The sequence below is a fragment of the Mustela nigripes genome, chromosome 4 (genome assembly GCF_022355385.1).
Source record: "Mustela nigripes isolate SB6536 chromosome 4, MUSNIG.SB6536, whole genome shotgun sequence".
NCBI classification, from domain to species: domain Eukaryota; kingdom Metazoa; phylum Chordata; class Mammalia; order Carnivora; family Mustelidae; genus Mustela; species Mustela nigripes.
Genome location: NC_081560.1, coordinates 177537321 through 177554254, shown reverse-complemented (window position 1 = coordinate 177554254; position 16934 = coordinate 177537321). Strand labels below are relative to the sequence as shown.

At 36.8% G+C, this 16934-nt stretch overlaps 1 protein-coding gene across 1 annotated transcript in view; it reads right to left on the bottom strand.

The window, feature by feature from the left end:
• The window catches only part of ATRNL1 (attractin like 1), an 806361-nt gene that overhangs the window by 100031 nt on the left and 689396 nt on the right, over nucleotides 1-16934 (bottom strand). The window contains exon 28 of the mRNA XM_059398662.1: nucleotides 3241-3355. Coding sequence (XP_059254645.1) covers nucleotides 3241-3355 — 115 coding nt within the window. The remainder of the gene's footprint in view (nucleotides 1-3240; nucleotides 3356-16934) is intronic.

The following is a 16934-nucleotide window of genomic DNA, read 5'->3' as shown; positions in this document are numbered from 1 at the left end:
AATAAAAATCTTAAAAAAAAAATTACTAGCTGTTGCTCAAAAGAGATGGTGATTAACCTAGCACGCGTGCGTCTCCGAATCATGTATTTGTGGGTGCTGGCACTCAGTTTCAGAGAGAAGACCGCCATGCTCCTCAGATGTTCCCGCCTTCTCTTTATCCCCAAACTGACCCTTGTCTACAGGGCTTTCATTCATGCTAATGAAGAAAACCTTATGAAAAGCATCACTCAACATCTGGAAAGCTACATTTCAAAAAAGGGCCTCGTAAAAAATGTTGAGACTGAGCTAAGGACTGCAAGAGAACTTTTAATCTAATAAATAAGACGTACTAGACATTGAATAGATATGCTAATATCTGCAGACATAAAGTCACTCAAGAGCCAGGAGAAGGCTCCTAGCACCTTGTTCATCCCATCGTGGGGATGGCGTCAGGAGCTGATCCATGAAGCTCCTTCTCTACCACCATCATCATGAAGAGTGTTTTTGAACTGCTTTCTGTGTGTAGGGTACTGGGATAAGCATAGGCACATAGATGAACTTCTTGCAAAGATATGCGGTAAACTAAACTCTAGAAATGAGATAACCAATGTCAACACTTCCTTTCCAAGAGCCAATATGGTTCTCAAATGATCCCTGGAATGCATTTCTTCTCAAGTAGTAGACGGTACTATGTTAAGTTTTAATTGGCTGTGTACACAACAAGTATCTTGATGAAGAGTAAAAAAATAAGTCATATAATTTGTATGTTGGTGTCAGTATTTGCCTTATTTAGGGAAAACCAAGACGTGAACTTTAGAAAATTTCTCTCTACAAACACTGCCTGTTTTTTGTTTGTTTGTGGTGGCAGTGAAGTCAGGAGCTTTTTTTTTTTTTAATTTTATTGTTTCCTAACATCTTACTATAAAAATTTCAAACATGTAGCAAAGTAGAAAGAATTTTAATGACAGTATTCCCACCACCTGCATTCTACCATTAACAATTACTTGACCTGCTTTATAATATAGCTTCCATCCGCCCATCCTACCTCCAATCCATACATCAATACCATGTTTTTGATGCATTTCAAAGTAGACTGCAGACAGCACCTAATACTGTTTTGAAGTAGACTCAAAGAGTATTCCTAATCCTATAAAAACACCTAGAAAACATTTATGAGTTTTTTTTAAACAAAGAACAAGCTCATCCTGAATTATGCACACAGATTTTCGATACAGCTCAGTTGACAGGCTCTGAGAAAGTATGGTAAGTTAACTCAAAATTTTGTCTACCTTTATCAACGCTATAGACATTTTCAGTACTCCCTCAAATGCTGGGCTTTGTGAAGACACGGGCTTTGGAGTATAGAGAAATAACCTCTCTGCTACATAGCATCAGGGAAAACTACCTGGCATGTTGGTTATCAGTATTTTTTTTTCTCTACACTCCAGTAGTTTCCTAATTATTCCTTGAATTTCCATAGAAAATAGATTTCTATGCCTCAATTCCATCATTTACAAAGTGAGTTTTATACTACTGATTGCACGGCTTGTCATGAGGATCAAATGCAAAAAATAAGAGAACACTGTATAGATTAAAGCACTATGCGCATCTAAGGTAGCATTACTGTTAGCAATCATAATGCATCTGCAATAGAATACAGCTAAGGTAATGGGCCACACTGCTACTGGGTTCTTTCAAATCAGTCAAAAAGATTTCAAAGGTTAAAGGGACAGAGTATTGGCAGTTGCCTTCACTCTGCCCATTAGTACGTCATCTTGTCAAGGATCCAGAAGAACCTCAGTGTATATCACACAGACCTGTTTTCATTAGTGAAGGGTTTGCTTTGGAAATCATCCCAGTCCTAAAACAATACTTCCATTAGCTGGGCCCAGTACCTACAATTATCCATCTTATCTGACCCGTGCCAAACTATTTCACTTGCTGCATCCCATTTACGTTTACCTTGGTAGATCTGAAAGAAGAGCAAGGCATTCACTCAATATATGAGAAAGCACAGAGAACGTTTATTTCTTTGAACAAACACCTACACATAAACTTTGTGGAGAAATTCCTGCAACAGGGTATCATCAGGTACCGTAAGTGGCAAATCATTTTTAAGAGATGGAAACCCTCCGTCTCCATACGCGAAAAAACTCCTGTTCTAGGAGTATCTTAAGCTTACAGGGAATAAAGTAATACAGCTTCCATTTCTGTGTCAGGTTGGATACAAATCAAGAAAGTGAGATGCAAGGTCAAGGCTAGCTAGGGAACCAAGAAAAGATAAAATAATCAGGGAAGTGAGTTCAGCATCAATTACTGTTATTGAGAACTTGCCAGATCTCTGGCACTTTTTGCCAGAGAAAGATTGGAAATTACCCTTACCCTCAAAAAGCAGCCATTTCATAAGAGTTGCGAAGAGCAAATAATCAGAGACAGAAAAATTACACATTGTAAGAAAGTGGAATAGAATATGTAAAAAGAGAGACATAAGCACAGTTTGTGATCTAATTACAAGTTATATCAACATTGTGTGTGTGTGTGTGTGTGTGTGTGTGTGTGTGTGTGTGTGTACAATGTGGACAACATCACAGCAATGAGAAGACCTCCAACAGGGCACATCCAGTTACCCCTAGTTCAAAATATGATTTTCAGGTAGGAAAAGAATCAGAGGCGAAGACTGGTTGTGCCATTTGAGGGGGGGGGGATTCCCTGACCCATGGCTCCAGCTGTCTGGTGCTGAGAACAAGGACATATATTAAGTACCGAGAGGCTGGCATCAAGCCATCATCCTCTGACACAACTTCACATTCTAAACATGCAAGTAAACTCTTTAATTTGGTTCCATATTTTGATCACATTTATAATTTGGCATCCTCTATGACACACATACTAGGAAAAAATAAGTGGTCCAAAGGGGTCAAAAATTTGCTTGCCATGTCAGGGAGATTTCTACTGTAGTTACAACACCACATTGGGATGTGTGTGTGTGTGTGTGTGTGTACATACATACTCACATACATTATACACAAACATACACACATATTTAACATGTACTTCTAAGAGAAACATTGGCAAATCTGAATTTATAGCAATGAGGATTTCTAGATATTTTGGTAAAAGTTTGCATTCTAAGAAATTCTAAGACACTTTCCATTAGAACCATGTAAGCATCCTCACTGTGCTGCATGATAGCATTGTTTATTTCTTCCATTTAGTCTATGTGTTTTTGTTTTACTGCTGATGGCTCCATGTTCGTCTTACCTGACTGTCCAGGAGGAGGGGCACCTGATGATCCTCGAGGGAGACAAAGAAACACAGTCAGAACAGCAGCTCTGTTCCCAGCACATGGTTCAATGGCTATGGGCTTGGGTGCTCCCTGAAAAAGAAAACCCAACCTTAAATTCGCATAATTGACAGGACACTGTGATTCTACTTTTCTCCTACCCTTGCTGAAGTCACTTAACCTATACACTCCTAGTGGATGGGGACAGAAAATGTCTCATTTTCTAATAGTTCAATTGACTATTTTCTCATTGTAATACAGTGTTTTTGTAGTGGTGGTCATTAACATTTAGAAGACATTTTTAGGGGGGGTTAAAAATTGGTACATATTTATTTTTGAAAAGTACTCTTTTTTCTATCTTTAGTTTTTTTTTTCTTTGATAGACTTTATTTTTTAGATATTTTTAGACTTTTTTTAAACAATTGTCAGGATTATTTTTATTAAATTTTTAAGTTCACATATAATGTATTATTGGTTTCAGAGGTACAGGTCTGTAATTCATCAGTCTTATACCGCAAGCATGTGATGTAGAATTTATTGTTTAGAGCAGCTCTAGGTTCACAGCAGAAGTGAGAGGAAGGCACAGTATTTCCCCTACACACTTTGCCTTAACATATGCATAGCTTCCCACATCATCAACTGCTCCCACCTGGAGGTATATTTGTTACAACTGATGAACCTTCATTGACATCACGGTTATCAGAGGCCCATAGTTTACATTAGGGTTCACTCTTGTGTTATAATTTATGGGTTTGGACAAATGTAAATGACATGAATCCACCATTATAGTATCATACAGAGTATATTCACTGCCCCAAATTCCCGTGTACCACCTATCTATCCCTTCCTCACTACCCCAAACCCTGGCACCAGTGATCTTAGTGGCTCCATAGTTCTGCCTTTTCCAGAGTGTCATATAGTTGAAATCACAGAATTTAACCTTTTCAAGTTGACTTCTTTCACTAGTAATTAATAGGCACCCAAGGTTCCTCCATGGCTTCTCTTGTCTTGTAGCTCATTCCTTTTTAGTGCCAAGAAACACTACGTTGTCTGGAGGTACCACAGTTCATTTATCTATTCACCTTCTGAAGGACACCTTGGATGCCTATAAATTTCCACTATTAAAAATAAAGCTACTGCTATATGGAGTACGTGGGTGGTTCAGTCAGGGAAGTGTCTAACTCTTGACTTTGGCTTAGGTCATGATCTCAGGGTCATAAGACCGCCCCATGTTGTGTCCCAGTGCTGGGCAGGGAGCCTGATTAAGATTCTCTCCCTCTGTCCCCCCCCCCATTTGCATGTGTTCTCTCTAAAAATATAAAGAAATAAAATAAATAAAGCTACTCTAAACATCCATGTGGTGGCTCTTGTGTGAATGTAAGTTTTCAGCTCCACTGGGAAACTATCAAGGAGTGTGACTGCTGGATCTTATAGTACAGTATGTTTAGTTCTTTAAGAAATCATCAATTGTCTTCCAAAGTGGCTGTATCATTTTGCATTACCACCATCAATGAATAAGATCTCCTCTTGCTCTTTCTCTTCACCAGCATTTAATGGTGTCAGTGTTCCAGATTTGGGCCATTCTAAAAGGTGTGCAGTGACATCTTGCTGCTGTTTTAATTTGAACTTCTCTGATGATATATGATATGAAGGATCTTTTCATATGCTTATTTGCTATTCCTTATGTCTCCTTTGGTGAGGTATCTGTTAAGGTCTTTGGACAACTTTTAATTGGCTTGCTTCTTATTGTTGAGATTTAAGAGTTCTTTGTGTATTTCAGAAAGCATTTTTTTTTTTTATCAGATGTCTCTTTTGCAAATAGTTTCTCCCAGTTTGTGTTTTGTCTTTCCATTCTCTTGATATTCTCTTCTAAAGAGCAAAAGTTTTTGATTTTGATGAATTCCAGCTTCATAATTATTTCTTTCATAAATTGTGTTTTTGGTGTTGTCTCTAAAAAGTCATTGCCATATTCCAGGTCATCAGGTGTTCTTCTAGGTTATGCAGGACTTTTATAGTTTTGCAGTTTACATTTAGGTCTATCATCCATTTTGAGTTAATTTTTGTGGAAGGTTTAAGGTAGGTTTCTAGATTCATTTTTTTGCACTGGATGTCCAGTTGTTCCAGAACCATTTCTCAAAAAGACTGACTTTGCTTCACTGCATTGCATTTGATCCTTTGACAAAGATCAACAGACTATATTTATGTAGGTCTAATTCTGCACTCTATTCTGTTTCATTGATCTAATTGTCTATTCTTTTACCAATACTACACTATCTTGATTACTGTAGATTACTATAGGTTCAGTAATCTACAGCTGGCTAGTGTCAGGCCTCCCAACTTCAATACTGTGTTGGCTATTCTGGATCTTTTGCCTCTCCATATAAAATTTAGAGTTAATTTGTAGATATTCACAAAAGAACCTGATATTTTGATTGGGATTGTTTTGAATCTATACATCAGGTTGGGAAGAGCTGATATCTTGACAATATTGATCATCCACATTCATGAACACAGAGTAACTTTACCTTTATTAGTTCTTTTTTATTTTATTCATCAAACTTTTATAGTTTTCCTCATATAGATCTTGTACATATTTTGTTAGATTTATATCTAAGTATTTCATTTTGAGGGGTAGTAGTATAAATGCTATTATATCTTTAATTTTAAATCCTACTTGTTCATTGCTGGTTCACAGGAAAGAAACTGACTTGTATTTTAACCTTGTATCTTGCAACCTTGCTGTAATTGCTTATCATTCTGTGAGTACTTTTGTTGATTCTTTGGACTTTTCTACATAGAAAATCATGTCATGTGTGAATAAAGAGAGTTTCATTTTTTGCATACCCATCTGTATACCTTTCATTTCTTTTTCTTGTCATAATGCATTAGCTGCAATTTCCAGTATAGTGTTGAAAAGGAGTGGTGAGAAGGGGACAACCTTCCTTGTACTTGATCTTGGGAGGAGTGCTTCTACTTTCTCATCGTTAAGCACGATGTTAGTTGTAGGATTTGTGCAGATATTCTTCAACATGTTAAGGAAATTCCCCTCTATTCTTAGTTTAGTGAGAGTTTGTATACAGTTTTTATAGGAAAAGTAGGCTAAATACTTGATTATTCCCTTTCATTTATCAATTTTCAAAATAATTATTTGCTAGCATTCTCCAAACGTGACAATTTATATTATCATTATAAAATTATAACTTTTAATACTTCTGATGTGTTTCAATTGGTAGCTTCTATAATTTTTTATTAGTTTTATCAATTGTTCAAATTGTTCTATTGAATATTCAAAATCTTTGAACAATGAGAATGTTTTCAAATTTGACTCCACAAAAGCCTTTGATAGCTTCCTTGTCTTCTGCCTGTCCCAGACCTATAATCAGACCTTCCTCTAAGGAAACTTGCTGGAAAGTGGTATTAATTCCAGACATAAGAGGTATTTATTACTACTGGGCTGGCCATTCTTCTAGGACATTTTAAGCAACAGAGCTCAGTGTCATAAATTAGATTTCCAAAGAAGAAGACTCCCTGGGAGAAAGAGTTACCAAGCAGAGGTTCTTATGGTTGAAAAAAAATGTAGAAGAAAAAAGAAGTGAAGCCTTGTTAGATAGAGGGAAAGGGCTAAACTGAGATGCAGGGCCAAGAATGATCTTTCAACAATCAAGTTGGGCGAAGAGGGCCAAGCAGTTATGCTCCTCCAAAGATCAGTTTTTACATATCATTGCCCTTGGGAAGGGTCATGACCTTGGAAAAGGTGGCTCTCTGCTGTTACAGTAATACCTGAAGAGGTTGACAGCTGAAGACAGTGAACAGCATTCCCAGAAAATGGATATCATGTCTTCAGGAAAGGTGGAATTGTGTAAAATATCAATGTGCCCTCCAAACTGAGAATTGTTCTTAAAAAGGAAAAATATATCATGAATTCACAATGATATTGCCAATTCAAATTTAATTTGCTTTAACTTCTTTGCATTTTTATATCTCTTTTCTCTTAGATGAAAATCTGATACCTAGTAATACTGATAATAACTTTTATTATAGCATAAAATATAATTTAAATATTTTTTATATTATATGTGACAATAAAACTAATTAAAATTGACTTCTTTGTAGTTTTGGGGTTTTTTTGTCTTAAGGATCCTGCAAAGAATATATTGCGTGTTTAAATACTGCATATTTAAAATCATTTGGAAAAAGAAATAAAAATAAAATCACTTGAAATAGGTCTTCTCAGTGTGGTTTCGCCACTGAGTTCATCCCAATTTAGGTAAGTTTGTGAATTCAGAAGCTGATTGTTTTGAGGGATTGTTCCCCTTTCCATTTTTATTTAATATTGCTTTATAATTTTAATATGCTGATATGGCTCCAGGGTCAGATCTAAAAAATAAAGTACATTTAGAGAAGTTTACCATCCACCCTTGTTCCCTTCATGCTGTTCCTCTTTTAGCAAGTAAATTTTTACGTGGATAGAAGTTCTCAGATCCTTGGAGTAAATATCAAGGAGTATGACTGCTGGATTGTATGGTGCCATGTTTCATTTTAACACCAAATCCTGGCGCAAAAGGGATGTGCGGTTTGCCTATGTTTGGATAAATGAATGCGTGTCACTATATTTGATGGGTAGTCTGTGAGCCACAAAGGTATGCAACTTGTGTTGCTTTCTCATAATTGTTTCCTGCCACCAATGATGCACTACACAGTACAGTTTACCCAATTAAATGATTACAACACAAAATATTTTGTTAGCATATCTTTAATATCACTTCAGTGAAATACGTATGTCGTAATCACCAACTAAGGCATTTGTCTATATAACATGACCCTAGGAATAGAGTCAGTGAAAATATGATAATGATTATAGTAGTAATAGCTAGTTTTGTATTAAGTACTTACTATGAATTAGATACTCACAATTCTTTACATATATGAACTCATTTAAATCTTATAGTGAGAACACTGAAGCAAAGTTAAAATGACCTATTTAAATGTATATAATGAGGAAAGAGAAGGGCTGAGATTTACACTCAGGCAGGCTGCCTCCTGAGTCCACCCTCTTAACCACACAATGCAGTTTATCATATGTGTGCATGTGCAAACAGACATGAACCACACACGTGGCATAAATCCATGTGCAAGCTCATAGGTGTGTGAACACACACATTCCATGCACACATGTGGATACAAACATGCACAAGGAATTAAGGTGTAAATACCAATGTCACCTCTGAAACAGCAAGGATATCATTTTAGCATAGGAAAGGTGATTTTGGCTACTTCCCTGAAAAAACTGCAGGTGGGACATGGCTGACGTGTCAATACAAGATCTATGCATGAAGACAAAATAAAAGGAAAAATGCCAATGGTTTAATTATTAGAACAAATGATTTGTTTGGTTTTTTTGTTGTTGTTGATCATATTTGAACTTCTCAAAGAAATACAGACATATGTAGTCATTCACCAAGAATATTTTAGAATACTGCCATTTCCAGAAAGTTTAATGAGGCATTAAAGATAAAATATGTCCCCTTTCATGTAAAATTTAGACTGAAATTTCTGGTGACAACAGTTTTATGTGGTTATAAAGGATTTCTCCTTTATAGCAACATAAATCTCGTGTTTTAAAATTATCCTCATACAGATACATTTTGGGAGTTTTCAATATAAAGGTGAAAGTGGCCATGATGGCAGAAGTAAAGGGCATAAAAATCTTCCAGGAATATGCTGTAAGCCATGTGGCAATACTTTGTATCAAGTTACATGATCTATGGTTTTACACTTTAAAGCTTACATTTAATTTAACAGACTTATTTTTGAAAATGTTAAGTCAAAATCAGCATAAGTACATAGATAGTCTCCAATGATGTAAATATTTAGAGAATAGGCTTGTCATATTCCAAGGCTAACAGAAAAATACTATGAATGTTTTGAACCATATTTCTAGGCTTCTGAAATTTATTCTAATTTAATAAATGCAAAGTATATGCAAAGGTCAATTGGTTAAAATATACGAAGAAAAAATAAAATAAATTCAGGTTTAAATAATGGTGATATATCAGATATATTAAAATCCTCTTTAATATACCTAAGAAATACTTATCCTCTCTACCATCAGGCAAGATTCTCTTTGTTGTTTTGTTTTCAAGCTCTCCATGCAATGATTGGAACTATTCAAAATATACAAATTTAGATGAAAATATTTGATTACAAAAATGAGAAGAAAATAAGTTTATGATTACAATATAATAAAACAAAACAACAACAAAAACCACTTGAGAAATGGTGGTTCCTGGCTTAGGGGATTTAGAAAACAGGAAACAATTTGGGAGCACATCAGTTGACTGTGTTGTCAGCCTACCTTTCTGCTGTTTTTAATACTGGAAGAAAAGGTTTTAAACATCAAATGCTAATGCCAAAAGCACTAACTGAGGGAAAAATTAGTAAAAAATAACTGTAAATTTAGGGTGGAAAACAACTTAATTATTTAATGTCAGAGAATCAGCAACAGATGAAGAGTGTAGTAAAATATCTTGACCACAGAAAAGAAATTATGCCCGTAAAAAAGCCACTTCTGAGAAAGCATTCTTACAATAATTCCCTACTCTTAATTCTGCTGCTATTGTACTGCAAACATTCAGAATTTTTTATATTGATAAGCCATGTGAAAAGAGCTTAAAATTCTATTTTAAAGTCAAATTGGCTTACAAGTTTTTCTATTTTGGCTATAAAATTTTCATAAAAGGATATTAGCAAAAGTATGAATTATTCAGTATGTTAAGAATATTAGTAACGAGCTCAGCCCTTTGACTTTTCTGGCAAGAAATCACATAACTTAAAAAATTATTTCCAAAGAATTTGTGGCAAATCTCACTTTCAATAAAGAATTTTAAATAAAAAGGAAAAAATCCTCATTTTATAGCACTTGATTTTTGTAGCAGAAAATAGCAAAACCCCATGAATGATATTTCTGATACCTTGAGGTTTGCCAGTTGTTTAGCGATAGATACATAACCATGAATCAAAATCATTTCACAATGACATAACATGTTCACTGAACTGTGCGATTTATCATGCATTTTCCATGGCTTCCTTTGAAAGAGATAAGGCATGGATTTGTTTGCCCACAGCACTTAGAGGCTGTGATTTACTTCCAGGCAGTTTCATATTTGTTGTACCACAAGAAACTGGTGTTAGACCAAGCCAGAAAATTCACTGACAGTTATATAATTAGCAGTCTTTGTTTATTAAGCACACAGCACTTTTAGAGTGAAAAAGGCTTGTTTTGTTCACTCTAGTGTTTTCAAAACTATTGTACTCATATTTTCAAGTTCTTGTTTTTAGAGGCAACAATTCTGTGTTATCTCGTTCCATTTTTCAGCTACTGAAGACAAGCAAGTTACCAGAGAAGCTTCTGGAATCATAAGGATTTTCAAGATGACAGTTCTTTAAATTTATAATGACTGAAAAAGAAGTATTCTGAAAGTGAGGCCACCGTTCAACATAGCCTGGGAAACTGGTCCTGCAAGTCAGGGCATGCTTAGAAGACGCCAGTGGGCAAAGGGGGCCACGTACTTGTTCCTTCCTCCACTGGCCCACTGAGAGAGTGAGTAAATGTGTGAGTGGTTCATTCCCAGAAATCACACTGAAGCCCCATTACTGGAAACCCTCACCCCAGCAGCTGAGGATTTAACAGAATTATTTGATGTCCTTGGACTAGTCCCAACAATTTAAGTAGTCTGATACTCTAGGCCTCAGAAGATTTAAAAAAAAAAAAAATTTCCTTTCTCAAAAATGTTCACTAGTTTCAAAGTAAGGTTGCAAACTCAAATTCCTTCAAGGCCCAGGTGGGTAATTTAACAATGCCCAACATTTCTTAAATGCTCACAATATGCCTTGTGCTGTGCTGTGTGCTTACATGAGTTTAACCTTACTCCATGAGCTAGGAACTACTCCCCTTTGACAGATAATGAAACTGAAGCTCAGAGAGTTCAAGTAACATAATTAGAGTTGTAGACCTAATAGGTGACAGGGCCATGATTTGGAAAAATGTAACCTACCGTCTGAGCTTGTATGCCTAAGCACTATGTACAATGCCTACAGTAGGTAGGAAGATTATCTTCTAGAAGAAGACAAAAAGTAGTGGGTACTACTAAAGTATGAGATTTCTTTAAAGACATTACATCTCAAAATTGTTGCTGTCAAAAGAAGACATCTGTGGGCCAAAATGGTTTGATGACAGGTCGTTGTGATCTCTGTAACATGGAGTCCAAAAATGGCATTTTAGGATTGCCAGGCTCTCATCAAACATCATCTTTTATTCTGCACAAACTCTATGTTTTAGTCCGTGCAAGTGTTCACTCTTCAACCCTGTGCCCAGGGTTTCCAGAATCTGTGCCGTCTTCACTCATAATATTCCTAGTGTCTAGGAGACCTTTCCTCTCTACCATCAGGCAAGGTTTTCTTTGTTGCTTTGTTTTCAAGCTCTCCATGCAATAATTGGAACTCTTCAAAATATACAAATTTACGTCTCTCTCCCTTTGTTTGTTTGTTTTTATTTTCAGCTTAACAGTATTCATTATTTTTGCACCACACCCAGTGCTCCATGCAATCCGTGCCCTCTATAATACCCACCACCTGGTACCCCAACCTCCCACCCCCCCGCCACTTCAATTGTACCTTTCATGGCCCTCCTCACTTTCCACCTTGCATGGCACTTGCATAAATACCCTATCATCCCATTGGAACGAACTCTTTGAGGATAGGCCCAGTTTCTTATCCATCCTTATCACCTCTGCACTCAACCTTCTCTCTTTGAAATGCCTAAGCATGGTGCCTGTGCCACCTTTGAGGACTTACGTCTCCCAATCTTTTACCTGAGCTACTGACGTACATGTCATATGCCTCTGTTAGATTCCTGCTCCACTAAGCCAGATACCACGTTGGAGCCCTCTTTGGTTGACCTACACCATCTAACAGAGGACATCTTTCACACGACAAGTGTGTGAATCAAAGCATAAATGAAACTGTCACATGGTAGGCATGACTCAGTTTCTCCTATAGATATTAAGGGGATAATAAAACATTTAAAAAAATATTAACTAACAATTAGTGAGTACTTACTGGTTTCAAGGGCTGTGCTAAGCATTTTACATGAATTATTATGTTATTTTCTATTATATAAAAGGAAGAAATTAAAATTCAGAAAGGTCAGATAATATGCTCAGGGTGACACAGTGAGGGAGGGGCAGGTCGAGGGACAGACTGACACTCAGATCTGTCTGATTCTAGTATCTTGGTTTTTAACCACCTTATGATACTGCTAAAAATACAACTTAAGCAGACAAAGAATATCTCATTCTTTCAGTTTGGCTATTAATGTAGGAGTGAACTTAAGATATCACTTTTAAAAGTCATATGCATGCACCTGCCTCATTCCCGACCAGGGTTCAGAACACTTGAGTTCTTGGACCAGCTCTGCCAGCATGGATTTATGTAATACTGGGCATGTTATTAAGTCAATTTCCCCAACTGAAAAATGAACAAATAGATGTTATGATTTTTAGGGTCCCTTTAACACTCTGTGACCATGATTTATGGACAATCTCCAGAATGTGTGACATACCAATATCTAATACTTTGTCTAATATGGTGAAATTTGAAATTTCCAATCTTTAGTCATTTTTTTCTTGTTCAGTTACTTTAAATGACACGTCTAATTTTTAAAGCACATTATTATACCATATGATGAATACATCACATAAACCTAAATGGCCACCATCGCATGCCAAAAAAGCAATTAGAAAATTGAATCAAGGAATTAAGGATTAACGTGGATATGTTATACCTGTCAGCAGTAATAAGTGTTTTGACAAGGACAGAATAAAGTCTGACAGTATGCACAAATACTAATCTGATATATGAGTGAAATATTAAAAATGCAAACAACTGCACATTAATCACTCTAACATTTCCCTACTAAACCACTTCTAATGCTATTCTTATCAGAATCCATCTATAAATAAAAATGAGTCTTTTCAACAGCTTGCACAACTTGGTATTTGCAGTTTAATGAGTGTTTATATTGATATGAAATTTAGTTTTTAGTCACATTAGTAAAATAGAATTAATTTACTGAGCATAGAATTAAGTCAGCCTGATGGCTTGGCTTATAGCTAATCAAGGGCGTTGATTCCATAGGATCAACAAATACCAAGGCTCTAGATCTCGGGCACAGAGTCTCTGACTTCATTGTTTACACTTGGGAAAAACAGAAGTGAAAATCATATTCCTTCCTTATTTACTATTTGCTCTGCATGAAATGATAAAGGGAAAAAACAGATTAGCTAGCTTTACTCGCTAAAAGAAGAATTCATATTAATAAAAGAAATTAAGTTGATGGACACCGTCAAAACCAGGGTTAAACTGCATTAGAAGCAAATTCAAAGAGAATAAAGGATTACATGTGGGAATAGGTAAAGGAATAAAACACAATATTCACAGAATCAGTATGCTGCTCTTGAGACTCCAAAGGTATTCCAATTGTAAGCTTAATTTTCATATTGTACCAAGTATTTTTTTCCATTGTTGAAATGCCTCCCTGTTCGATCTCTGTTCAAAATCTCTCACTACACACACACACACACACACACACACACACAGGTTTATATCTATAGTATAATATCTGGTTTAAACCAAACCGAGCTTTACATTTATTTTAATTGTGTGGCACTGACTTGCAGAGTGAAGAGGCTGGTTGCAATCACAGCAGTTTTACTAACTGATTTTTAAATAGGTAGTTAGGTCCCAGAAAATGAGGATATTATCTGATTTGGAGATATTATGTAATCATGCTTTGCCCTGAATTGCTCAATAAATATGAATGCTAATAGGAGGTGACTTTGCACACACTATCTCTAAAAGGTGATTCCTGACAGTATTTTTAAAAATTTGAAATTGATCATTTATTAAACAATTGCCAGGCTTCACTTTTCTCCAGTGCAAAAAGCAACCTATCCATTACACTTCATATATTTATTTCAAAAATTAGGACCATCCTTTTTGACCTCAAAAAGTGACACTTAATAGTGTGTGAGACAAATGTGCCCGTGCCTGCCAAATCAGCTGACTTCCTGTCTTGCTTAAGACCAGCCCTGTGCTTTTGTTCAGGCCATTCCATCCACCTAGACTACTTGCCAACATCTACTATTTCTGCAAGATCTGGCTCAAAATTCCTCTGCAAGAAGCCATCCCAGGTCATCCTAGGCCACTCCAAGACTTCCTCACTCTACTTTCTCTCAATAAGCAGGAGTTGGGGCACCTGGGTGGCTCAGTCATTTAAGTCTGACTCTAGATTTCAGCTTAGGTCATGGTCTCAGAGTCATGGGATTGAGCCCCGCACCAGGCTCCATGCTCAGCAGAAAGTCTGCTTGAGATTATCTCCCTCTGCGCCTCCCCCCCCCCATCCCCATGCTCATTCTCCTTCGCTAATAAATGAATAAATAAGTAAGATCTTTAAAAATAATAATAATCAGGAGTAAATTTTCCTATCATAAACCACTGAAGGGAAGTGTAATGTGGCTAAGAGAGAAACCTTTAGCCACCACTGCCTGGTTCAAGGTCCTGCTCTCTCACCCAGTGAAGTGTGACATTGGTCAGATCACAACCTCTCTGTGTCTGGAGTTGCCCATCTAGAAAACGGGATAACTATACCTTCCTCATAGTGTTGTGATGAGGATTAAAAAAATTTCTCTCTCTCTCTCTACCTATATATCTTAAGGCAGAGACAATATTGTTTTAAATCTCTGCTAATGGTTTGAAATAGATTTATTAAGAAGTTCAGCCTCCAGGAGAGGATTTTATTAATGGCTTATAGAGTAGGGAAAATCTGATCCCAATGTCAAATTTCCTATCATGTCCCATCAACACTGCCACTGAAAAATCTGCCCATTTTTCCATTGTTTGATCAAGGTGTCTAATCTCACGAGAGCATTATGTGCTACGCAGAGTAGACTCTCCCTGGCACCTATCTATTTAATAGATATTTCATGGATAAATGGGTATTTGTTCTTTCTTTCCCAAATTGTGCACAAGGTAAATCTCTACACTTAATGGCAAAAGTTACGGACAGAAGCTCAATCTACTAAAGATAGAACTAAACCAGCAGAAAAGTTGGAAAATCAAGATCTTGGTATTACACTCTAGGCAGGTCCCTTCCAAAACACATCACATTATCCATGCAAGATGCGACCTGAGCCCTGCAACTGACAGATCAACTCAATGCAAGGGGTAACTGTGCTAGGTCCCCTGCTGTCAAGTAGGGGTGGAGTGCTTGCTGCACACGTCCAGTGCCTGCCCTGGCGGGGCCCTCACGCTGATGGCAACTGTGACTAACAGCCAAACTGGCTCACAGAGTTATGCAAAGACGCTTGGGGATAGTAGAGGAGGGAGTCTCCTGGGGAAGGATTTTACCTGTCAGAGGATGACTTGCAGTTCATTAGGAGAACAAGGAAGGACAGAGATTTCTAGTGGAAGGAAAAGCATGAATGCAGAGGTAAAAGATACATAGCTTATTTGGGAAATTGCTATAAGCTCCCTAGGGATAGAGCCTAGGAAATGTTTAGTAGGCAGGTGCCATCCGTGAAACAGGTCCCTCATCAGCCCCTCAGCACACTTCCCAGCTGGGATGACTGAGATCATCACTACTTGCTCAGAAAGGCGTGCTTGGGTGCTCAGATGGGACCTCACAAGGGCAGCACATAGTGGGTTTCTGGGACCTTCATTAAGACATGGCGCAAATCGTCCCAAACGCATACCAGCAAGCCCTTCTCCATCAGGAATTCACAATGCTCTTTTATTAAACTATTGGTCAAATCTCTTATACCAAGTGAACATTAAATTAAAACATTTATTCCTGAAACTTCAATCATAAAACTAAATCAAGAAGCACTGTGAAAACTAACTGTCAGCAGAAAGAATGAAAGTGCAGACAAGGCAATATTCTTAATGAGGAATCAAATGTTAATAGATCCAGCATAATAAATGACTTTCTACTATATTATTAAACCAATCACAGCCTATTATAAGTAACAAAAGCATGGACAAAATTCTGAATGGAAGAGCTTATTTGACTTGTTATAAAAAACATGTATGTAATTATGATACAGTAAAACCAACCTGGATTTCTTTAACAATGAGTCATTATGGCTGACAGAAAGCTGAACATTAACTCTGTAAGGACCAAGTCTTCGCTATTTTCAGGTATTTTCTTTTAGTAAGTATGAAATCTCAAAATAAATATCCAAGTCCCTTTTTTCCGACAAGACTGGAATAGATTAAACATAATTTAACATGTCTTGCTGCCCCATGATCACCATTTTAAATATCAGTTTTCACAATATGCTGAGGGTACATGGAGCTGCAGATATATGCATGAATACGGAGTAGCTCCAAAGGTTTCTTTTCTTCCTTTTTCTTCCTTAAAAAGCCACCAACTTCCTTAAAAACGCCAACTTCCTTTTGCTTATTTGTCTCTATATAAGGCACCCCGAAGACTGCATGGCCGCCAGTGGCTAACACAACCACTTTTAAAGTTCATCACTGATGCAAACACCGAAGTGAGCTTCTTCCCAAGAATTTTTCTCATCCCCCCTAATATCTATACCCTGTTGCTATCCGT